The 26254-nt window shown below is 38.3% G+C and overlaps 1 protein-coding gene across 8 annotated transcripts in view; it reads left to right on the top strand.

The window, feature by feature from the left end:
• diaph2 (diaphanous-related formin 2) overlaps positions 1-26254 on the top strand; it is a 378860-nt gene that overhangs the window by 7071 nt on the left and 345535 nt on the right. For 6 of the 8 annotated variants that reach the window (XM_085428909.1, XM_085428893.1, XM_085428885.1 and 3 more), the window contains exons 3-6: positions 9377-9409; positions 10632-10808; positions 17562-17666; positions 22256-22276. In XM_085428909.1, coding sequence (XP_085285035.1) covers positions 9377-9409; positions 10632-10808; positions 17562-17666; positions 22256-22276 — 336 coding nt within the window. The remainder of the gene's footprint in view (positions 1-9376; positions 9410-10631; positions 10809-17561; positions 17667-22255; positions 22277-26254) is intronic. The other 2 variants (XM_085428881.1, XM_085428873.1) reach the window with 2 other exon arrangements.

Here is a 26254-nt window from a genome sequence, read left to right as displayed (position 1 = left end):
GGTGTCACGGTTCGATATTTTCTTGATACAAAAAAACGTTCATGCCTTTTTAATTTGTCATTTATTAAAATTATAAATATATATTTTAACTCAAAAGTACAGTTTTTAAATTTAATGTTGCTGAAACAACAAAATAAAAAAAATAAATCTATCTGATGGAGAAATCCCTCATCTTTGGAAAAGAGAGTTTATTACAGAGAAATGGCTCTTTCCAAAATAAAAGCTCTACTATACGCTTCTTCTGGGCTATATTCTCAGCAGCATATTAAACATATCAGGTCCCCATAAGGAGAATCCTGTGCTAACGGCTGTCTAAATGACTCGGGTAAAGTTTGTAGCATGCATGCTTGTTGTTTTTGTCTGCTTCCACTTGTCTTTGCACTAGGATGCTGTCGGCGTAAATGTTGTGTTCCCACTAGTGCTGTCAGCGTTCATCTGCGCTGCGCTCAGTGGATCTGCGCTCGACAGTGCAGCCTAGGCGGAGTAGTCGAACGCAGATCCACTGAGGGCTCAACACAGACAGCATCGTCAGAAGAAAAGTTGATAAAATAAATTTACAGTTTTGTATTGTTCGATACATATGCGTACCGAACCGAAAGCACTGTATCGAACGGCTCAATACCGATACGAGTATCGTTGCACCCCTAAAGGAAAAAAAATAAAATTAAAAAAAGGATCCTATTTGTTTTATGTTGGCTTCGAGCCTATTAAATTAATTCTGAGTTATTATTCCATGTTATCAGATGCACTTTTGCTCTGCTTCCTTTTTTCTTTTGACAGTTGGTTGCTGTTGCAGCATGAGCCTGCCAGATTGTTTCATTATTTGTGGTTCATAAGCTGAACTAAAATCAGAAACACTCATTAACTATGTTTTGGCAAATATTACATGTTATTAGTCCCTATTAAGTGTTGTTAAAATAAGTTTTAAAAATATGGCAGACATACTGTTAGTGCATGGTAAACGTTGGTTTTTGAAGATAAAGGGCATTTGTGGAAAACAGTTTCCGTAACGCTCTAAAAGTGTGCAGATATAAGTAATTTTAGTGGCTTCAGATTATACTGCAAAACTCTATGTCAGATTTAGTGAGACCAATTCCTATTTCAGATGCATCCATTACATTTTTTTGCACCACCAGGATTTATAATACATCGTGGTTGCACATTGAAGCAAAGCATGCAGATTATGTGTCATGTGTCAACAATGTGGAAAGGCGTATTTAAAGAAAAAACAAGTGTTCAAAACGATAATGTCACATTCATGCTGAAAGGCATTTATATTCAAGGTAAAAAAAACCAAAATTCTACTATTGTGAGAAATGAGATAATAATGATCACATAAGTAAGGATTGGCCTGGTTATTGTGAATAAGGTGACAAATGAAAGTGTGGAGTATTTGCAGGAAATATGGAAGAGAGAGGCCGGATGTCATGACACAGCCACAAGGCACTGGGCAGTGAAAGAGGTTTATTAAAAAAGCAGCAACAAAAAACCCCACAAAAAACCAAAAACTTGATACCACTTTTGTAAATGTGTAGCAGGGATCTGTAGGGTCACACTGAAGCTGGTTCTGTGCTAGAGTTAACCAGTTTGCTGTTAGCTGCCATATTCTACTCCTGATAGCAAGGATAGCAGTGTGACACATACTGTATCATAGATTTGGTCTCAGAAGCATTGCTGTCATGAAAATAGGCTGGCAGTTTTAGTCAGGTGTACTAGTAATTAATTGTATTTTTTTATATCTGTGATTTTTATGTTGTGACATATCAAACTGTCTGGTGTATAATAATATATATTGAATAGCTATGTGGACAGCTAAGTAGGAAATTGATTATTATTGCATTGAAGCTGGGTAACTTTACTGGCCCCAGAAACCGTCAGCATCATCATCTAGCACAGCGGTCCCCAACCCCCGGGCCTCGGACCGGTACCGGTCCGTGAGTCGTTTGGTACCGGGCCGCGAGAGTTGAGGCTCAGGTGTGAAATGTATAGTTTTCAGGGTTTTTATCGGTTTTCGGCGTTATTTTGTTATCGTTTTTATCGTTAACTCAGTTTTCCTGGGTCTTTTCACGTGTGTTATGAATAAATCTTCTTTTTTTCGGTACCGGTACTAGTTTTATTTTGTTGTATTTATCCGCGACACCTTAAAGGTCGGTCCATGAAAATATTGTCGGGCATTCATTTAGTTAAATGGAGTTTATTTTATTCTATTTTAATCATGTAGGAGACGGGAAACAAGCACATACTTTAGTAATGGGTAAAGCTCATACTTCTAACACTGCTGATAGTATCACATCATGAAGCATACTTTGAATTACTTTTTTGTTTTGTTTTTTTGTGTCATTTGATGCATCTGACATTTTGATACGTGAGCTTTAGGGAAGCCTCGGAAATCATTTTAGGTCATGTTGGCATGTGGTTAACACAAGCTGTCAGCTTGTCACACACTTGAGCCATTTACAGTGCTGTGGTAAAATATATTAAAATATTTCTTTATATTTTGCAAGGAAAATGAGAAATGGGTGCAGCAACTTATTGAAAAGATTACAAAAATGCATCTAAATACGAAGCGTAAGGCAAAACCAGAGTTTGTACAATTCTGATGATCTTGAAAGTCAATATATACACTATAACAAAGCTTATTCATGCAAACAGCCTAACTCTCTTGCAATTTCTTTAAGGAGTCTAAGATTTTTTTTGTTCTATGTCAAGATGTTTCCACGCTGCTTAAATAATCCAGAGATTATCAGCTCTGAGGATGTCAATCCATGACTGATAGTTTTTCGGTTTGCTTACACAGATTTGGTAGTGTGTTTGACATCATCGTCATGCTGAGAAATGTAGGCATTTCCAATCAGATGCTTTCCATGTGGTATTGGACAGAGGAACAAAATCTGATGGTACTTTCCTGCATTCATAATTGCATCAGTCTTAAGAAGAACACTGGCTGAATCCAGCCTCAAATCATGACTGAGCCTCCACCGTGTTTTACAGAAAGCTATAGACACTCACTGTTCTAGCTCCTTCCTGCTTTTCTCTGTACATACTGATGACAGTTTGAACCACAGAGTTTAAATTTCATCACTTCATAAGAGCTGTTGCCACAGTTGATTGCTTATGTAATCTATCTTATCTCAGCTTTTCTCCCAACTTTCATTTTTTTAAGAATTGCTCCTTGACAGTCAGCCGTCCACTGAGACTATTTCTTTTGAGCCTATGGCAAAAAGTAGATCTTGGCTGGATATTTATCCATTTCTTAAGAAAAATGTCCAGCTACTGTTCTTTAGGTCAACCATTTTTTCCTCCAATTGTCCAGTTTCTTCAAGCATTTTAAGGATTCAGCCAAAGAAATGCAAACAAATTATACATTTTAGCAATAGGCTGACTGTTAAATGGCCTAAAGAAACAAATAAACATTGCAAGGAAATTGATCAGATATAATGGCTGGGCTGAGAATCAGTGCAAAAAGTAGCCAAAGCAAAGTTTAGACCTTCAAGAAAGCTTGGAGAACTATTGCTCTACTTAAAGAAATTAGAAGACTGTCTAGCTGCTTGGAAACAAAGAAATGAGGGGAGGCTCAAGACTTTTGCACAATACTGTAGGTATGCCCTGCATTTTATTTGGCCAGTCTTGACAAGATTTTGTCATACTAACTTTCTTTTTTATATTTTTTACATACTCTGTTATTATATTAACATGACTGGCATTGTGTTGGGGGGGGGGGGGGTGTGAGCAACAGCAGGAAACAGACCACATGTGAGTCTTTTAATGACATTCAGGAAGTTTGAGAGAGGAAGTGGTGACGAATGCTTTAGTCACACAGTGGAAGAAACACATTCACTCCTTTAAAGTCCCCCTCTGTCATGAGCCTTATTCACGTGTATCAGTGGATGAGATCTGAGACATGAAAATAGGAAGTTTGTTTTTTGGCTGCCTCAGTAAAACTTGTATGACATGCATATATGTCATGTCCATGTATGCATGAATCATACTTGGGATTTGCTTATTCGACAGTTAGGATGATTCATGAGTAGATTGCATGTTCTGACAGAGCTTCCACTGAGCTCGATGTAGGCCTAATGAAAGAAGTGTCTTTACATTTTGCATGTTGTTGGACCAACATCCAGTTAATAATGTAGAAAACACAATGTGGAGAGGCTGAAGCCAGATGAAAAAGTGTATTTTAATTTAATTTAATTTGTTTTAAATGAACCTCGTGTGATAAAGGATGGTCAGTGAAGGGAGGTCAGTGCTAGACAAGTGAGAAAGGCTTAACATGGGTGTGTCATGGATGAGTCAACATTTAAAATACAGTGGTAGAATTGAATGTTACCGATATAGTCACTCCTGTGACATTTATAAAAGCATATTATTGGGCGCACCGGGACTATTATTTTAAACATTTTGCTGCCTGGCTCTGGTGTTACGTACAGTTTCATTACACACCATTTAGTCAACAGCCTGCAGATAAAAACAAGGTCATGGTTCACATGTTTTTGCACTTGTCAGCAATTAGGGAAAACAACTGCTATAGCAGGTGTGAACATGGCATGTTTTAAGCCGAATTTCAGAGGAAAGCGTCTGCTGCAAAATTCCTCTCGCAGTTGGAAAAAAAATGTTTGCCAGATCAGGTTAATTTCAGTAGACTTTAAAATACAAATGACACTTTATGTGATGTTATGATCAGTGTAAAAATATCTCCTTCTTTTCTTACAAACCTCAGCTCTTATAATGACCACATATCTTGCCACCTTCAAGGATACAGTAAGAATTTGCTTTCAAAAGAGATGGAGATAACCCGAGGGCAGTACTGTGCTAGTCCCCAGTCACATGGTCAGACCATCCATTGTGGAGCCATTCAAATCTTAGCTGTACTAGCTTTTGTGTGCTTCCTCTTTTCAGTATCTGTTTTGGGAAACTAAGCAGTACCAGCACTTCCATGAGACTAATAAGGCTACCACAAACTCACACACTTTTAAAGACACTCACAGAAACGTGCTGCATTCCATTTTTAAATTAACTGCGTTTTTTTTCAAACCTAAATAAAATAAAGCAAAGTAACCTACGTCAATATTAAACACTGAGGGAGAAGTGTTTATGTCAGGTCTTTTTTAGGAGAGCAACCTTATTTTATGAGCTCGATTGAATCGTTACTTCACTTTATTGAGATGACAAATGTGTCATTCTGCCTTTAATATGTTTTTCTGTTATCTGCTGTCCTTGGTTGTGTGTGTTTTTGTCTTTCCGTGTGTGTATGCTTGTGGCAGTGCCTACAGTAATGACACTATGTGAAGCATGTAGGGCACATAGGAGTCAGAATCTTTCAGATTTCACAAGTGTTTTAATATAGGTATTTCTGTTGTTACGATGTACCACTTCATATGCGGCTCTCTCAGTCTGACTGAAAATAAAACACTGATTCACTTCTCACACTGAGCCACTTGTAAATTTGCTCACAAGTCTGGATAGACATGCTTTGTGGCAGTGAAATCTTTTTTATTTGTCTTGTCAAGCTATTTTTTATTAATCTCTTTGTTAGTTATGATATTGTTAGTCTGTAAAAATCAGACTATTTCAAATTCAGTTTCCCTTAGTGACATCTTCAAATTGCTAGTTTTTATCAAAGTAGCAATTCTCTGAATTCCTTCAATACATCTTTCAATAAGCTCCTTGGCTGTGTAAAACTGACTGATGTTAATAGACCTGCTGTAGATATTAATCTCCAAAGATGTTCAGAGATTTCAAAAATCTCTCCGGGAAGTGTCGGAACCGCTAAGATAGAAAACATGTAGTTTAAATAATAATCACACTCAAGGCTATAGAGCAGATGTTTATTGTCATTTAACGATTCAGAAAGAATTATTGGAATATTGTGAGTGGAAAAGCACGATGAGGGAACTTGTATTTCTATGTGACAGCTACATTCAGTGTGATAGTAAATGTGTTCTAATTGAAATATAAGTCACATTGATTGCCAGGTTTAAATTGTGTCTCAGTGTCTTTTTTGCCTCTTTTCTCCACCTCCATGCTTTGCTTGAAAACATTATCCTCCCTGTGCAAACATATGGAAAACCTTGATACATACCGTCAAGCAGAATACGTGCGCACTGAGAAATCTTTAGCTTAGGCAGTGTCTTGCATTATCTCTGTGTTTGCAAAAGCAGTCATTGAGAAGCCATTGTAACAGGATTTATTTAGATGAATTAATTTGTTTTGACTTGGTCTAATTCAGTTACACGGACCGTATTCTGTGTGTCTGATGCCACTCCTTTCAAACTGATCAGTACATTGGTAGTGCAGCAGATCTTATCAGATTACACAAAGACAAATTATGTAATTTTGTTGTTTGATATGACAACGACGAGCAAGCGTTACCCTCCGATGTAGTGTGACAGTTTTGCGGTGCTTTGTTTTTCTTCGGAGGAAAGCAGCTTTTTAGCATAATCCACACAGTATCTCTAGATGAATGGTTTTCGAGTGGGAGCTCTAGTGTACTCTTTTGAAATGTTGAGGAGCAGCAGACCAAATTTGAACGGCCTTTATACTGACATTTAGAACAGGTCAATATTCGCCTCGTGTTTTTAACTGTGGTTTGACAATGACCACAGACATGTAACTGTGGCTATCTGTGTATAATCTGCAGTGTTCAGACAGGTGTACTATGTTGACGTACAGGTTTCTGAATGCTTTACTGAATTGAGGTCATCACTGCTAAGCTGCTGTGTTTTGATAATGATGCGTTCACAATAATTCGTTTCTTACTTGGACACAAAATTAAGATAAGTATGTATTTTAAGTAAGTTTCAATGCAAGCTGATAACTCATGTAAATGTAATTTTATTTACAAAATGTGAAACCACAACAGTTGCCTCAATGTGCTTTATATTGTTAAAAAAAACCCTCTATATTAATAAAGAGATAAAATATTTTCTTTTTGCCCCAAAAAATATTTTTCTGTTGACAATAACTTTGTTAATTTAAATTTTCTGAATAAGCAACAGAAGTTAAACAAATGAGCGCCTAATAAAACACAAGGTTTGTTTTTTTTGCTGTGCTACTGATGCTTACTTGCCAGCATTCAAGGCTAATTATACAATTTTTACAGTTTTCTTAAAGTCTCTTTCATCAGCTTTGATTTTATTTCCCCAAAATTTAAATTTTTCTTGCTGAAAATCAGGAATCGTTGCTAAAATCTGCTAGAATGTAGATGAACAGAGCGTCTGATTAAACAGGGACACGAGGTAGTTTAATGAATTTACCAAGAACTGTCAGAAGCACTTTGTGTTACAGGCCTTACTGCCAACAATGGCTATCTCACAGTAATTCTTTTTTATTATTAGAACTAATTAAAGTAAAAGCTAATTTCCTTCTAAACCCATTTTACAGTGGCATCGTGGCTACTGATTTTATAGTGATAGTTCCAGTGAGTGAGTTAAAATGACATCACGCAGATGGTCTTGTTTAATTGGTTGAGTATAACAAGCGTTGCTATTTAAAAGATATGCAATTATAGTCACTTTGAAACAAAACTAGTCTTTTGTCCAGCCTGGAAAAGAAACGTATTTCTCCTTCCACCTGGTGATATTTTATATCTTTACACGAATTAATGTAATACTAACATTAATTATAGTTTGTAATATTAATTTTAACATTTATTGTAGGAAATATGCATACTTGTATGGTTTTGTGTCCCCAAATTGGTTCTCAAGTTGTGGGATATTGCTTTGTGTTTTCATTTTTAAGGATCTGCATGGACTCATAATCATATTTGATTAAGGAGGGACCCAGAGCTAATTTGATTAGGTTATTTAGAGAAATATGTGTTTGGTAATAAACATTTATTATGATGAAAAAGTTTACTTTAATAAGCGGGAGAAGCCCAGAGGACATGCAAGCTTAATTGTTAGATGTTAAATTGCAATGTTGCAATGTTGCCAAGATAATGGGCAAGGAAAGGCCCTCAAGTCAAGGCAATTAACCAAACAGTGGTTTGATTGTTGTTAAATTGATTAGAAAATGTTTAAGTACTCCATTTGAAAATTAGCTATTGTTTCACACAGTTTTAGGCTGCTAGAGAATGCTGGGCTTAATGATACATACGTACTGAGTTACAAATGAGAAAAGTTGTTGCTCGGGTTAAATTATTAGCGTTACACATGTTGGGAAGTGTCATGCTGCCTTTTTAAAAGCAATAAAGGCTTTCACAATACCGAAACAAATACCTGGACATCCCCAGCAGAACCCTCTATATGTAACGCCGCCTGTGTTATTTTAACTTGAAAAAACAGCTTAGGTAACACTGCACATCGAGACTTTGTTCTTTCTAGTCAATAGCTTTATCTCCCAACTGTTGATCAGTTGTAGCCGACAAAACTAGTGATAGATATGGCAGTTTGAGTGTCTGCTCGGTGTTGCCCAGAGCGACAGCCGATGAAGACACACAGAGGGAGGTGCAGGTTAGCGCCAATCTGTTTGCTCGCCCCAGCATCAGTAGTTTCCTGATTAGAATAGTGGAGAAATCCGCGGCTGGAGGCAGGCTTTATGGCCATCGCTACCCCACATCTCCCCACTCATTAGTACTTTACAGCCGAGCGCCACAGCATATGGCAGCGTTGCTACTGATTCCCATTTGAGGTGTGTTTCAAATGGCTGTCCCTTGCCGAGCCACAAGCCTTTGGCAGTAGCCATTCTTAGTGTGTCTGAGATGAAGATAAATATCTGGATTAGGAGAAGCGGTTGAATTTTTTGGGCCACTGTCACTACAAAGGATGCTCTTCAGAACACAAATTACAGGAATAAAAGAAGCTTTTGGTGTTTAATTGTGTCATGCTGTAACTACATTCCCTGGGAAAATGTATTATTTTGGGAATACACAAAACTTTAACCTAGCAGTGCTAACTTGCATGTTATTGGGTTTTTCTGGGGTTTTTTTAACCTGATGTGGATGTGTTTGATTATGGGTGCTTTCTGATGGACCTCATTTTGTGTGCTTGTATTTGTCGTGTTCATTCTTGAACACAAACATTTTTACTTTTACCCTATTGTCTGGGATCATCAAGTGTTACCATATCCTGCATATGCACATGTACAGTATTTGCTCAAGACAGGAATGAGCTATTGCCCTCTGTGGTACCAAGACAATTTGCACATGTGTTTTATGTATTCTCTAATGTATGCAAGCATTATTAAAAATTTAATTTGGTATCTCAGAGGGAAATGCAACACCATTTTCTACTCTGTGATACCAAAGAGAGAGAAGAAAACGCTGCGGTATCCAGGGGACACTGTACATGTGAAAACACTTGAGATGGGACGTGCACTTGCCAGTGTTGTCGTTTTCTGTTGGATTGTTTTTCACACTGTGCCCTCCCTCCAACAGAACATACACATAAAAACATTGGCTGATGATATGGTAAGGTGCTTGGTTTAATTTTGGTGTGATTAGTTTTGTTTTACATCCTCTCACGTTTTCTTATAGCTGCATGGGACTTTTAACTGAAGTATATGGATGGATCAAATGTGCCAGAAGCAAATTGTTTAAATTGCCATTTTAACTGTATATGAGTTACATCATGTGGCAAAATGATACCGTGGGTTTTTACACATTAGCAAATAATGATAAGTCTGTCCGCAGTAGCGCTCTCTAAAGCTGTGCCGTGAAAGACATTTTTTATTGTAGTGCACTCTGCACCAACAAGGTCTGTTTGCCTAAATTTTTCATTATGAACATAACTTAGCCCTCAGCATCTCTGCTTTTGTAAGCAGGTCATAGATCATTTAGTGTGCAATTATTAGTAGCACTTCTGATTAGATGGTTTTACCTGGGGCCTTTTTAATATCCTTAGTTAACAAATAGCCCGACGCATGTAGTATTACATGAGTTTTGGGATGTACAGCCAACATATTATTATTACGTACTACTGCTGCAATAATCAGCTTTCAGTATGTTTGATCCATCCGGTAATACTTCAGTATACTGACATTTGCGACATCGTGTATGTCATCATTATATGTCTGTCTGTTAATTTCATTTATATCTGTTCATTCATCCAGCATGTTCTCTCCCTTTGATAATACTAACAGTGACTGGTTGCATGCAGTTCATATACTTTTCTGCTTTTACACTTAATGTTACTGCATTCATAAGAGTAGGATTAACCAATTAATATAAAAAGGAATGTCTCTTAGTACCCTACCCTGCAAACTTGCAAAGTGGCATTGTATGCTAGAATCACTTGAGCATAAACTGAGCAATCCTGTGGGTTTGACGGTAAGTATATTATTTAGTTGTTTGTTTGTTTTTTAAGTCAAACTGGAATCTACTAAATACAGGTGTTTGCTGTATGCGGCAGATATTTTTTGTAATTATTTTCTTCAATACAAAGTAAAAATGAAAGAAAAAAAATCTATAGTTTTTTTTGTTTTAACCTCACTTTCATTTGTTTGCAGAAACACATCTGTTCCTGAAATCAGTGCATAATAATCGTGCTGTCTTTTGATAGCAGGAGACAATCTTTCAATCTAGTTGTTTTAAAAAATGGTTTTTTTTCTTAATGATCCATATACTTTATAGTCAAAACAAGCTCACTGGCAGTGCGATATTTTAATATGTCAATGAATCTGTTTTCTTTCAGCGTGATCGTATTACCAGTTTTAGGAAAACGGGGACGAAGAAGGAAAAGCTCCTGATACAGCACCCAACAGATCCCCTGTCTACCCAAACTGAACTTCCTGTTCCTCAGCCTCTTTTTGATGAGCGGTCCATGAACCTCTCAGAAAAAGAAATCATTGACCTCTTTGAGAAGATGATGGTAAGCTTTGTGTTTCTCTTGCAAAACGTCATCTGCTGTACTAAACAACAGTTTTATTACAACCGCTAATTCCACATAATAATAAGTAATGAAAATTTCACTATGAAGCACAGTGCTGTTATTTTGAGTATGTGTGGAGCTAGTTAAAACAAAAAAGGGCTTGAAAGGCATTTTTTATATCTATATTTCACTACAGATGCATTCTTGTTTTGCTGCTGGGGGATGATAATAGAATGATTGCTCTCCAGACCGACCCTGGTTTTATACAGTGTCTCTTAAAAAAGTCCTTTCAAACAGGGATGATATGCTGTTCTTTTAACTAAATAAACAATTTGATTAGCATTAACAACATTATGATTGAAACCAGGATCCCACAGAGCTGTCATCTAGTCGAGACAGCTTTATCTGTGGATTTAGAGAGATAACTGTGATTTTTTTTCAGTGCTTTAACGTTAGCATCAATCCAGGACTTAAAAACCTTGGTGTAACTTATACGTTTATAGAGTTATGTCCATACCATCTTTGTTAAAGCCCCACAAAACAATATTAGGATGACACACACAACCTTTAGTACCTATGTGTTAGCATGATATCCTTGGGGTAATGTAGACAACTCCTGCAACTCCTTCTTACTGATCCTCATTTGAAGTAAACGGTGTGCAATAAATTAACCAATTTTTATTAAAGTCTATTTTCTGGAGTTTACCGTGATGCTTAAATTATTTTTAAATAGCTTGTCTTTAATTTTAAATATCCAGTAATCCCATGGTTGTATTGACACAACCATTTTTATTTACCTGTATCTCTGCTGTTGTCGAAAGACAATTATAAAAGCACCACTAAACTATAATGTAGCACCGGATGACATATATGTTCATTATGAAAAATGCAGGCATAGATTATTTTGAAACAACACCACAGTCTTAATAATGGTGGAGGCTTTCACAGTCTCCAGAGATTAGTTAGTGGAGGAAAGAAGCCAATGCTTGTGATTGAGGAAGTATTTTGTGTTGTTGTTCTTTTTTTTTTATTTTTTAATTAACAATAAAAGAGTCGCTGAAAATTACGTGGTTTATAATTGATTGTGTCAGCATCATGTGATTTCTCTCCTGTATCATGGTGTTTATTTTGCCCAACCCTGAAGAAGGCCTTTTTCGCCTCAGGTGAGACGTCCGGGCAGTACGGGTTACACAGGAAACTTCAGTGTTGTCTCTCTAATTTTGCTGCCTCTGCATTGCAGCTCTAATAATGTCTCAGTGACTGAATCTACATTGATGTGTGACATGCATTCATACTCGTTTCGCCATAAATTTGTATTTTTCAAAATACTTGTGTACAGATTGCGATAAGTTGCCCAACAAAGTTGCAAAGCAGTATAAGCAGATAGGGCTGCCACGATTAGTCGACTAGTCACGATTAGTCGACGCGTCGTTTGAAGCTTTGTAAGATCACAAAAGACGCAGGAATAAGTAGTATGATTTAAGAGTGTAATAACGCACTGAAACAGAAGATGGCAGCACTGCATGTACAAGGATGCCAGCTGCCGTTAAACCCCGAAGAAGAAGAAGCTGTGTCCCAGAATTCATAGCGCAGCTAGTTAGTTTTAATATTACTCTTATTATTCTTTCTGGGTCATAAAATAAACGTTTAACATATTTTCAGGCGAGAATGTAGCTGTGTAAACCTCAAATATCTGCTCAGTTTATCAGGACACCACATATTTTCAAAAGCGCTCCGACGTTTTCGGAGACGTCTGTTACCCACTAGCTCGATAGCTAGCCGGGAGCTAGGCTAACTAGAGCCGTGAGAACAGCGGACTCCCGGCAGATCGTCTTCAAACCCACCGCCGTCTTTCGCTGCTCAGGTTAAACATGATATATGAGTCACTTAGATAACTTAAAAATGTTGTTGTTTGGCTTTTTTTTTAGTATTTTATTTGTTCCTGAGTAAATCGGTTTGGCTGAGATTAAAGTTATAGTTTTTGCACAGCTGAATAAACGTCAAGCAGACAGCTGATCATCAGAAGTGTGAGATGCTCGAGAATTTACTCCAGTGTCCTGTTATATTTTAGATAGCAAGGAGTTTATTAAACTTCACCGAAACAATCTGCAGATTTCATTCAAATTTAATAAACTATCATCTTGTCTTTATTTTTAGTTAGCACAGACCTTAAACACTTAAAGCTGTCAGCTAATGATAGTTATATAAGAGCAGATGCTGCTGGTGCAATAAGCTGTACTTTTACGTCCAATGGATGATGATCTGATTAGTCGAGTAATCGCAAAAATAATCGGTGACTAGTCGACTATCAAAATAATCGTTTGTGGCAGCCCTATAAGCAGAACTGCATGTCTCTCTGACATCTAGGAACTACTCTGTACTTTGTCTTTAGAATTATTTATGGATAACAACGTTAAACACAGACTTCGGCCACTTCTCAGTATTAGTTCATTGTGGTTTCTGTGTTTTCATTGGATTTGTTGATATAAAAGATTATGGAACCAATATTACCTTTTAACTGAACCAAAATGACCTGAGATTTATAGAAAATGTAAATGTTTTATATTCAGATGTTAACCTTTTGTGAGGCCGGTCTCCACCTACGTATTCCTTAGGCCAGTGTGAGAAGTACCAAACTTTGAAATTCACTTCGCACTCATCCGTGGGGTCAAAGCTCTGTCACACTTGTGATTTTCTCCATTGAAATGCATTTTTGGCCTTATGTACTGCAGGATTGAAATCTTACAAAAAGCTTTCAGCCCATCTCTTTGAAGTGAGGAGCTGAATAACTCTGGCTTCATTGCATAGGTTGTGTGTACTATTGTGGCTAATGTCTCTGAGTGTGTGTGTGTGGTACGGTGGCTGCCTTTCCTTTTTTCTCATACAATGGTCTTTATTGCCAGGGCCAGAGAAATACGACCAGTGCTCCTGGTTTTCATCAGGCGAGTGCTCAGTGTTTTCTTGCCTGGGTGCTCATCCCTGTCACTCAGTTCACCTCTCAATTACTATGTTTGTGCTCACAGCGGCGTGACATTAAACCCAGGCTTCAATTTGCTCAGTGACAGATGACACAGAAGGCATGTTTGTTGGTCTGACATTTGACAGGCCTTGACACTTTGGGTTGGGAAGTATAATTACAGTAATGAAATTAAAATTTAAAAAAGGGTTATTTACTTATGTACTTTTTAAGCAAGCGCTATTTACACTCATAGACAGTAAACTTTTCTGGTCAAACCTAGTAAACACAGAACTGTGGTGTGTAGTTTCTTTTGATGATAGTAGCTTCTCTTCAACATCTATCTGTTCAACACACATTCCAGTTGCTCTCTGTCTTCTTTGTCTCTACACCCATTCTGTAATTGATTGTTATTATGGTCCTACATGTTGCAGTCTTGATGTCTAGCTGGCTTCAAATAAAGGGCTGACCCATGGCATATTAGTGAGACCCCCTACTGTGCGTTAATGACTAGCAGGAAAGTGAAAATACTTTTTTCCGCTGCAAAGTGGTTACACATTGCGCCGTGTATCTCAAAGCTTAAATAGCATGTAGCCTATTACTGAAAGGTCATCAAAAGGGTTTGTCAAAATATAGGAAGAAACACTCAGTCAGTGGCCAGGAAAGCCAAATGAACTCTTTCTAGAATTTTTGAAACCAACCATTAAGAGCAGGAGTATATTTGTAAAAGTACAGGGGGAAAGTTAAAATGCATGGAAAAACATTTACTTTCAGCGCTGCCTTAGGAGGGCATTGTGTTTGTATGTCTCATGCGTTTTGTCACGGAATTTCCTAAGATGTGCACAGCTTGAATTCACAGGATCTCATCAAAATGCGTAGACATAAATCAGTTGCTGGAATTTCATGTATTTGCGTCTCACTAGAAACGCAGCTATAATGCTGTAGTCGACTTCACTAATAGCACAAAAACAACATATAAAAAGAATTGACTGTTCTGTTGAAGATTTTTACTAAACCTCGAGGTATCACGATAACCACAGTCCTTTTTTTAATGTGTAGAGTTATGACTGTACACTAGCATAGGCGTGGTGTTTTGTGAGGTCAAACGCATGAACTCATCTCCTCAATTTAGACCGTCTGCCTGATGGTGTGAATATGGCTGCTGCATATTGGCACTCTCCTCCCAAGTTGCCATTAGCAGTCGTGGCATTATTGCCCAGATGATGGTTTTACTTGGCTGCCAGCATGAAAACCTGCAAGAGCATGACATCCATACTTGATTGATTCGACTGATTTGATTTCTGTGCCAATTTGTCTCTGTTTCCGCTCTTTAGAGAATATCTTTTTCGAGCAGGGGAACGGTATTGAGGTGCGCGCAAAGACAGAGGAGCAGTGAAAGAAGAATGTGACATTGCAGTGCTGCTGTGGCTAGTTTGGGGTTTTATGTGCCTCTCTGTGAGCCTTGTCAGGATGAACACTCCTCGTAATAAGTTCCTATGTGATCCCTCAGCAGTTCCACTCTGCACCAGGACATTAAAACCAGCCCACAGGAGAATTACTGCATGTGCCCTTACACACTCATGGATCAGACTTGAGGCTAGTGGACAAAATAATTGATTTGTCACAGTTGAAGCAAAACATTTTATACTTCTACTTTTCTTAGATCCAGTTTTCCCCATAGGGTGAGCACTCCATACTGTTTTCTGCCTGAGATGCATTTGATGGCTCCCATTAATTTTCCCTTTCAATGATACAAAGCCTGTAGTGCCCTGGTTTTGCTCTGTTTTAGGCTTACCACACCACAGGATTTTGGAATTTTAAGGCCATCTTGTATTATTTTATATATATTTTAGAAACTAAACACAGCAGTGAGTGTCTAACGGTTTGCATTGTGCTCAAGATTTTAATATTATGGCGCTTACGTCCACATTATATGATCCATGCAGTAATTTCTTTTACGCCTTTTTAATACAAGGGCAAACTCATTTTATAGGTCAACTCATAACCTTAAACTATGCAATAATTTGATGAAAATCTGTCGCAGTTAATGAATACCTGAAATTTACCATCCACAGACTTTAGCAGATGCTTGGTATCTTCCCTGGTGAGGTGCTGCCAGGCCTGTGGTGCAGCCATCTTCAGTTATTGCTTGTTTGGGGACTGGTCTTTAGTGAGTCAAACACCTGCTCAGTTGGATTTAGGTTACTGGCTAGTCAAGAGCTTTGCACAATACGTATGAAAACTCGTTGATTGCTTCGACTGTATTTAGGACAAAGCAATCAGCAGAAAGTCTGCTGTGTTTTTATTGCCTGGCTACTGTAGAAATACATTCTTAGTCGATTTTGCCAGACCAGTGTGAGACAAACGAGGAATCTTTGTCCCCGTAACTTCGCCGTCATTTATACAAGCTCAGATCTCCTCATTTCAGTCACATCAGCAGCATAGGCATGATATCTTGAGACTCCTTTTTATGTAGCCTGTGAGGGTATAATTAATAATAGAGCATTAATCATTTTGGAGGCGAAACATGAGGGCTCATTCCTCGAGTTTGCCCCCTGACAAGCGTCCCGCAGGCCCACTGCTCCTACCCCTCCCATAATGTACTCACCCCATCACATTTTGCCTCCTTTATTGAATGCCAATTAAGCAGATAAATTAGCAGGGTTCAGAGATTAATTGAAAAACCTGCTGGTTTCCTTCAGTGAAAAAAACCTGCCAATTGTAAAAGTTTCAGCTGCACTTTCTCCCCTCCTCTATCTCCCATAGATATTAATGATTTTTCTAGCTCAAAGGGTATTTACTAGAGGAAATATGCTTGAAGGAATTCAGGTCACCGTGCCCCTGGATGGAATTCCTGCCCATGCTTCGCTAACAAATGAAGAAAAACCTTGTGAATCAGGTTATTTGTGGTAAGACATTCAAACAGTGTTCTTACTTTCAACTCACGCGCTTCGTTTTTTTCTCTAGCTGAATTTTACACTTAACTGCATGAAAGGAAATCACTGTCAGAACAGATCAACGTGTACTAAAAGACAAATGATTTTCTCTGCTTCCCAGCAGAGGGCAGCATGCCTCCACACCTTTAGGTTCGCCGTTCTAAAACCCCGAGGAGGATGTTTTTTCACTATGTTCATTCTACCCATCTCTTTGTGAGAGAGTGCTTCTGATAAACATCCCCCTCCATTCTAATCATCATGTCATTCCCTAGCTTTTAGTGCTCTGTCCAGCCTTCCCTCTATCCCTGATGTCTCTCACATGAAAGGCCTCTTTTGTGATGCAGAATTAAAGTAGCATGAAGATAATACTCCCAATAACACACAGATACTGCCTATCCAGCCTATCTGATGTGATTGCATGGCCTCAATAGAAGCAGTGTGTTTGATTTTGTTCTCCTGTTCTGAGTTGGGGTGTACAGTTTTTATTGCTGCAGCCTTGCTACTTTCGTTTCAAGGACTAATTATTATTGCCATTATTTTCTGCTGCGGAGCCACGTGACTTTAATAAAGAAACAGACAGCAAACTTTTTTCAGCCATGGAAACAGGATTTTCTATTAAAGGATTTTAGTGGAAATGGAACAATAATTGTGTGTTTGTTGAAAAAGCTTCTTCTTGTTAGTGAAACCATTGTGCTGTAAATAACCTTGTAACAAGTTTGAGGTTGTGAAATGCAGTTGATTTGAAATGTTTTATTAAATTCAAGTTCAAATGTCAAGTATTTTTGTAAAATCTGTTTTTACTTAAAACTGTTGAGTATCACAGAGCTTCATTGTTAACATTTTGACTTTCTTGTTGTGTAGGAGGACATGAACCTGAATGAGGATCGCAAAGCGCCGCTGCGAGAAAAGGACCTGAGCACCAAACGCGAGATGGTGGTCCAGTACATCTCAGCCACGGCCAAATCTGTAAGTGAGAGAATGCATTTCAGAGTTATGTCTTTATAAGCTAAGATATATTGTACAGTTGTAACTGGTGGGCTGCAATGTCACGACACTTAACACTCCTCTCTAGAATGACAACATGATGCTTTTTGCTTGCTTTGTCATCTGCTCTTGCACACGCTCACTTTTGCTGCCTTTCTTCACACCTCATGCTTGAAATCCACGCCTTTGATTGCAGTTTTGATCTATATCCCTTACTTCTCCTCCTGTTGTGCCAAAATCTTCCAGATTTAAGGCAATCCCTCACTTACTCAATCATAGGTGGATGGTCCAGTCACATGCTTGCATGAAAACGGTTGGTTGTCCAGGTGTATAATTGCATGTGAATTTTTGGTGGTGTCTTCTTGCTGCATTATTTGTTTATAAAGACGAGAGGCACTGCAATCAAACACAGGAGTGAAATAGGACAAATGTCTGACCAGTAAACCTGTGATAATTCTTTACACTGCACCATAGCATGCTTTACCATTTAGTTTTGCATGCTATGGATGCTTAGCAGAATTATTTTGTTGGTCTGTTGACTCTCAGTTGTTTTAAAATGAGATTAGATATAAAATTAATTAAAATGATTTTGCCTGTTTTGTGTTGGAGTAATTTGGTGGAGAGGCGATGCTTAATCATTTTAAGCAATAACAGTTTTGGCAGCGATCCATGAATGTATGATAAATTCTTGTATTGTCTATTGAAGTTATGGCCAGCCTCGTGCTGTAAAATTCAGATCACTTCTGAAGAAGAAGAAGAAGAAAAAGTGATTTCTGTCCTCTTTGTTTCCTGAACCTGGTAGCTCCTTCTTGACATCATCATTTATTACCTGCCTCATTGTTATGGTAATTAACTGGCATTATTGATAATGATGATTATCCGAGATGATTGAATTCCACACAGGGCCCATTATGCTTTGTGAGCACTGATATTTTATTCAAATGAATAACGTAATCCATGTAGTCAAAGGACAGAGGACAAAATGGGATGTCTGTCAGCACCCTGCTATCACATTTAATAGGTCTGAAGAAAGGGGATGGTTGAATGTCAGTGATGATTGTGTGCGTGCTGATTCATGCAAGTGCACATGCAGTCACACTATAATACAGGACAGCTATATTTCCAAACACCATTACATACCAATAATACATAAAGATAATGTGCTTCAACTTAATAGTTTGCCATTTCTTTACATATGATTGCAATAGTAATGTGACACGGCTGCCAATTCGCTGCAGTTAGCAACTTGATACACAACAATTATTCCTGTAACTACAGTATGAGAGAGACAGGAAGACTTTTATTTCAATGTTTTAGAGTATATCAGAGATTATTCCAGGAAGAAATTCTGTTATTTTAAGAGTATAAAAAAATATAAGACACAAACAAAACAAGAACAAAAAAATGGCCAAGTTGGATAATTTAGTCATCAGTAGATTTGTTCTCCTGTTTTCAATAAAGTGTATTTATACAATTAATTGCCTCGCTTTCTTTTACGTCCTGATAGATGAAAAAAGATATTTCTTAATGTTACTTTATTTAAATATTTACAAATGTATGTAACAGTAAAGCTTCCTCAAACCGCCTTGTAGTGTTCCTTTGCTGTTGGACTGTGTGATGTGGGTTGTGGTAACCCAGTCACTCATTGCTGCAGTGTAGTTTGTCAGCAGTTGCCTTACAAGTGTGAAGAGGGTTTAAATTTTTGAGACCTTTTATAATTTAGATTTCAAAATCACCATCATTTTTTTCCACTCAGTCTGCACGAATGAGCCTATATGTCTGTAAATTAAAGGTTGGACATTATTGGGAGCTAATGCTGCATATGGGTGCTAATACGCATGTGAGTGGTGATTGAATGTAGGAGTGCATTTTGATGTCTGTCTGTCTGGATTCTGTCTTGCTGTTGTGCATTCAATGCTAATGTCATTTTGCTCATCTAGCAAAGATGTATGCTGCATTGGGAGGTTGTGGTTTTTGTTGGTGTCAAACGGCTACAAACATGCTTTGTTTGTCTTTTTCTTTTTTTTTTACTCCACACGCTATTTAATAGGTGTCTGATTTGCACTTACCTTTCATTTCAGTCATTGAAATATAAGGGGGACAACCAGGACCATTTCTTCCACACTCATATGTAGTCAAATTTGTGTGTAGACACTTTAATTCACCTCTTTCTTTCTCAACTTAATGCAGTTGCAGAGAACGTAGATTTGGAACTAGAAGTTTAAATCAGTAAATGCTGGCAGAACAAGAAATATCCCCCTTGTATTGTGTAACCCTTTTCTTGTCTGTCTCTGCAGACTTGCTCAATTGAACATGTGCCTTAGTGTCCAGGAATAGGCAGTATTCCTGGAGTTCAATAGCTTTAAGTGCTTCAGGTTTCTCTCACGGGGTGCTCCTTTCTTGTATGTACAGTATATTCACCTTTCATGCTTACTGACATACCACATCCAACTGCTGTTTGGCTCGAAAATGACATAAAATGGGAAAAGACTAATTCTTACTTTGTTTTCTCTTGTAAAATATGTCTTTCAAAGGGAAGTTAAAGCTTTTCTTCTTCTCTCTCCTGTGAATTGCCACCTCTCTCCTGGTCTGTTGCCAGGAAAGTTTGAGAACACTTCCCATAGTATACCAGGGTGCCTCAGCAGGGGTCTAGCAAATTACCCCCAACACAAACGGGATGTCTTTTCACAGGAGAATTCCACATTAACCCTGTTCATTTGAATATGAGCTGTGTTTCAGTGGAATCCAACGCTGCTCTTGCACGAGTGTGTCTACTGACATCATTGTCCATCAGCTTTGCATGAACAGCTGCACTTCTTTCTCATCTTATTTTCCTGTGCTTTCTTCCCTTTACATGTGTGCCAAACTAATCTAAACAATTGATACTATTAGAATTTCTCTGAGATTTAGTTTTGACTACCAGCAGTGAATATTTCAGTGTATAATTCCAGACTTGCTCTATCTCATCCAGCAAAGGTGTTATGGCAGGGTCTTAACAGGGGGACGTTCTAGTGTAATTAACGAAGTTTTATTCAAATATTGGTTTGTTTGATGCAACCAATGTGCCACCTTCTTCTCTGAGTGGGACCTGGATTTGCTGAGGTCATTCAAGCACTTTATTGTTAGCCTGATAAGTGTTTACGTAATTATTTGGAAAAAAGAAAAAAAAGAGTAGACATAATTGTATTTGTTCTGAATAAAAAAATCTGTATACTTGCACCTATTGACTTTATACGTGTGCCTATTGACTTCTCCTGCTAAGCATCAGAACTCAAAAGGTAGTAAAATGAGAAAACTTGTCCTTGTTTCAGAAAAAGGTGTTACATTGCACCCAAACCAAAAACTCGTTAGTGAAACTGTGCCGTTCCCCCTTAAGCTCCTCTCTGACTATTATCTGAACACACTAAAGATAGTGTCTGCTATTTTGGTCAAGCTGCTATGAAATAATATTAAAAATACGTATTTGATCTGGTTGGCATCAATATCCACGCAAAATATCTGAGCTCTGAGTTACATCAATGTGACTCATTTCAAGGAGTCTAATCTGCAGGATTCAGGTAATGCACCGTCTTAAATAGTGATATGCTGCATTCGCAGGAAAGCAAGGAAAATGTAGTTAGAGTGTGAATACAAAGTAGTATTTCTGCGATCAGGTGATGACGTGTAGAAGATGCTTTATGTGATGGAGTGATGGAGAGGGGAATCAAGCATCATATGGCCACACATCTAGAGAGTTTGTGCGTGACAGTAAATGAAACAAAAAGGTAGGTTTTGTACTTCCCCTCTCTGCATACTAGAGAGACGGGGTACCCTAGTGTGTCCTGTAACTTCCTGCACTCAAAATGCATTTCTTCAGAAGCATACGGCAGAGAAAGAAGAGCTCAACCACAGATTAGAATACATTTACTCTGCTGACAGACACACTCCTACTGTGAAACAAGCCCCACAGTTGCAGTAATGAAAATCACTTCCGTTACCTGCCACTATTGACAAATAACAAGGTTAAACTTCAAGAATCGTGCTGACTGCATGGGTTCAAGGTAGCTCCGCCACGCAAATTTGACACCTGAAGCCCAACGTTAATGGCAGCAGATTGATTTCAGTCCACAGAGCCTCTTTGCCCACACTAGCCACTGTTCTGTTCTGTACCACTCATTCAATCAGGCAGTCACAAGGGCAATCATATTTTATCCCCTTAATCATTTAATTAATACCTTGTGTGGAAGATGGCATGACTAAACATGACTTCCGCTTTTGTTGCCGCAACTTTTACTTCGGCGTGTTTTCATATGCCGAGCAAATATTCATATTCAAAATAATTGGTAACACTGCAGCTGCCAAACGCAGACATTATCTTCAGCATGTGACGACAGTTTTGAATGTTCTCTTGTTGGCTTTTTTCAATTGTAAGTGTATAGTGTGTGCTTTAATTGTGTGAAGAATTTTTGTGATGTCCCATAAGTTACGCTAATGCTTCAACGTGTAATGGAGAGAATTCTCTGGCCTTACTAATGATTGTGCTGTTTGTGTCTTTTTGCACATTAACCTCCTCCGCTGATCGCTGCATGCAGATAACTGGGAGCAAAGTTGCGGTAAGTAGCCCATTATTTATTTAGCTTGTGAATCTTCGTACTTCTGTGTATCTGTCTTTATTCACTCCCTAAGCTCACAAATACACATTGCACATCATTTTATCTCGTTTTGGAAGGATGTTGAGGAGCGCATTCTGAACTGTGCAAGTGAGGGTCATTTCATTTTCTTTTCATTTTCACCTGTGATATTACTAATGGGCTTTAATTTGAAAAGGCTATAAACTGTCAACACTTTTCCTGCATGCAAATTTTTAGCACTTTAAAATGAGAAATCTTGAAATTATACAGCCTGAAAGTGAGTCAGGACACCTTTTGTTGGTTTTTGCTGTTTCTCTTTGAAATTGATTGCAGTGTAACTTCTATTAGCATTTCAATACTTTAATATCCACAAAGAAGGATAGCTTTTACACAAATTCTCATAATCTTCAATCTAATCTGTTTATCAAAATCATTTTAATGATAATAATAATAATGGATCGCATTTATATAGCGCTTTTCGGGACCCCTCGAAGCGCTTTACAATACCACTATTCATTCACTCTCACATTCACACACATTTTGTCTGTGAGATACAATGCACATAGAGAATATACAGTAAAGCTTCTCTGACTACCCCCCACCACAGGGGGTAGCTCTACACGTCGCCTTGCTGTTATTTGGCGCTACATAAATAAAATTCAATTGAACATGTTTAATTTGACAGATGTTCTTCCTGACACAACCCCAAAGGGATTCGCGTTTCTTTTTGAGATCAAACAGAGGATCTTTCTTAGGTGCACATGTACCACACTTTGGATCCACATTAAAAATATACAGTATAACACTTAAAAGGACTTTGCACACACTCATAAATACTGTACACAGACACACACTGACCCACAGTGCACTGCAATATTTTTCTGCCTAAAGCAGAAATATTCGACCATATTAGGATAGTGGAAAAATTTATGGTTGTTTATCAAAATTTGCTGTCAACAGCTCCCCATGTGACAGGAACACGACTGGTTCCTTACAAATGCTTATTCTTCTTCTTCATTTTACTTCAGGTAGTTTACTTGAAGTATACTATTGGAATTTCCCACAGTATTGGCAATACACATTCATTTGTTCACATTATAATATACAGATTACTTATTTTCACCTACGAAATGGCATCCCTCTTTTGTAAAGAAGAAATTATTTTGTGTTTTTTTTTTTTTACATCTACTGGTTCATAGTTTGGCAAGTGTTGAATTGTCACTTTAAACTGTGGCTTATTACCTTTTGAGAGCTTTGTGAGGATTAGGAGGACTGTAAAGCTTAACAGAAACCCACAGACAAAGTAAAGTAGCACTGTGTGACCTGGCCTCTGCTCTGCTCATGAGCTCAGACAAACCTCGCTCTGCAAGGCATTTAACAGAACCATTTGTATCGATTGAGTTTTCTCCTTCTTTGTCAAACTGTTCTTTTGTGCTTGGTTATTTCCGTTGGAAGAACTGGTTTTTCAGCTCTGCCCCTATTGACCTGGACTGAGTAGCTTTCAATCAGCGGCAATGGACGATTTGTTTTCACTAGGCATAATATGACAAAATCATACAAGTTTGAATTGTGAGACCTAAATTAAGAAGTTCTGCAAACCATGCAGGCACCCTATCAAATGCATTGCTTCCAACTCAAGAGCATACTGATTAGGGCTGCCACGATTAGTCGACTAGTCACGATTATGTCGACTATCAAAATCGTTGACGACAAATTTAATAGTCGACGTGTCGTTTGAGGCTTTGTAAGATCCTGAAAGACGCAGGAATAAATAGTATGATTTAAGAGTGTAATAACGGACTGAAACAGAAGGTGGCAGCACTGCATGTACAAAGATGCCAGCTGCCGTTAAACCAAGAAGAAGAAGCAGTCTCCAGTATTGTAGCTGTGTCCAAATTTACGGGCTGCATCCTTCGGAGGCCGCATTTATAGGCCGATTACGTTACAGCGACGCGACGAAGGCTTTCCAGATTCAAAGATTCCTCCAAATGTGTCCTCCTTTTCCCCGAATTTGAAGGATGAGTCGGATGTATCCTTCGTGGCCCAACCTATCCCAGAATTCATAGCTCGGCTCAGCCTATTCCAGTTTCCAACAATGGCGGCAGCTACTTAGTTTTAATATTACTCTTTCTGGGTCACAAAATAAACTTTTAACATATTTTCTCGGCGAATATAGCTGTATAAACTTCAAATATCTGCTCGGTTTATCAAGACATCACATATTTTTAAAAGTGCCCCAACGTTTTCGGAGTCGTCTGTTACCCACCCGCTCGATAGCTGGAGGGTTGAAGGCTCACTGGAGCCGGTGTAAAACACCAGACTCCCTTCACTACCTGTTATATTTTAGATGGCAAGGAGCAGACGCCTGAGTTTATTAAACTCCACTGAGACAATCTGCAAAATTCATTAAAAGTTTAATAAACTATCATCTTGTCTTTATTTTTAGTTAGCACATACCTTAAACACTTAAAGCTGTAAGCTAATGCTAGTTAGCGGATGCATGCTGGTGCAATAAGCTGTACGTTTTACGTCCAATGGATGATGATCTGATTTGTCGACTAATCGCAAAAATAATCGGTGACTAGTCGACTATCAAAATAATTGTGGCAGCCCTAATACTGATGCATTTGTAACCTCTGTGCCATCCCTCTACCAGTAGCCCATAGATATGGCTAACATACAGGCAGGTATAAACTGTCATTCTTGAAAGCCCAACTGAAAGCTAGTGGGGTGCAGATGGAGAGCATTTAGCCGATGATGGCCTACAGTACAACTCCCTGCTTTGCTGGCAGATTCCCATTTTCATGCTGTCTGCGTGTGTCGGTTGGACAGAGTGCTCTCTTATGTGCTGTAAGGGAAGTGTTGGTTAGGATTGTCTGCAGGGAAAATACAACTGTAACTTCTCTGTCTAAGGCATGAAACCTCCCTGGCACTCTCCTCATGGAGAATGAGTTAGGAATACAGAGACTGTGGGAATTACCTGTAATCCACTTTGACCATTGTTAAACTGTACAACATTGCAAAGCCGCATATGCTCTCAATGTGTGGATTCCCTATTAATGCCCCTATTCTGCCCCTGTGTCATCAAGTTTGTGGTCTTAACCCTTGATGTTAAGATTCATTGTATATAACATATACATATAAGTAACTGCATGTTTTACGCAGTGCGCTGCAGTTCCCTGTACCCACTACAATGGCTTTATAACGTCAGGCTTTGTAAAACTTGGCCTGATTTACGTCACAAGTCAAGGGCCACATTGTAACAATACATCAATGTCTACTGCAGTGTTAACGTGAAAGCCTTTGATTGTGAGAGGTTGTGTGATGCAGGCAAAAGAAAAAAAGAAACTGCAATCTCTAGACCACAGGGAGGTGATCAATATCTGTATGACTGGACAGATGACTGCTTATTTCCATGGTAACATCGTGGTCAGTTCTGAGATGTCAGGTGGTGATGGCTGGTGTGGTTGTGTGTGTTTTCAGTGTGTGGGTTGGACCAGAGATCCTAAAACGCATCAGACAACCTGAGAAAAAAAGTCAGAAGAGGCTGTATCGGCTTCACTATAGCTGATGAACTTCATAAACTGTCTTCTTTTTTCTGCTGCATTGGAATGTTGGCATTTTAATTTCAGTGTAGCTAAAGATGTCTTTAACATCAACTTTATTTTCTTGTGTGCAGAGTTGTGCGGATGTATGCAGTTATGTGATTGTGTATGCTATAGGAGGATAGGAATACATTAGAAAAATCTCACATCCTAATGTCATGGAGTATAACTTAGTTCAACTACAAGGTCGTTTTCATTAATCTGTTCAAATGTGGCTGTATATTCAACATTTAAATGAAAAGATGTTTGTGTGTCTATCACGCACAGCATTGCAAAAGCACTAAACCTTGATATTTTCCTCATTTTTGAGATAGTTTCATTTGCAATCCACCTGAGGTATTTTATTGATGTATTT

The sequence above is a fragment of the Rhamphochromis longiceps genome, linkage group LG2 (genome assembly GCF_057381845.1).
Source record: "Rhamphochromis longiceps isolate RC_006_pf linkage group LG2, R_longiceps_female_GT1.1, whole genome shotgun sequence".
In the NCBI taxonomy this organism is placed as follows: Eukaryota; Metazoa; Chordata; class Actinopteri; order Cichliformes; family Cichlidae; genus Rhamphochromis; species Rhamphochromis longiceps.
This window is presented reverse-complemented; position numbering and strand designations above follow the sequence as displayed.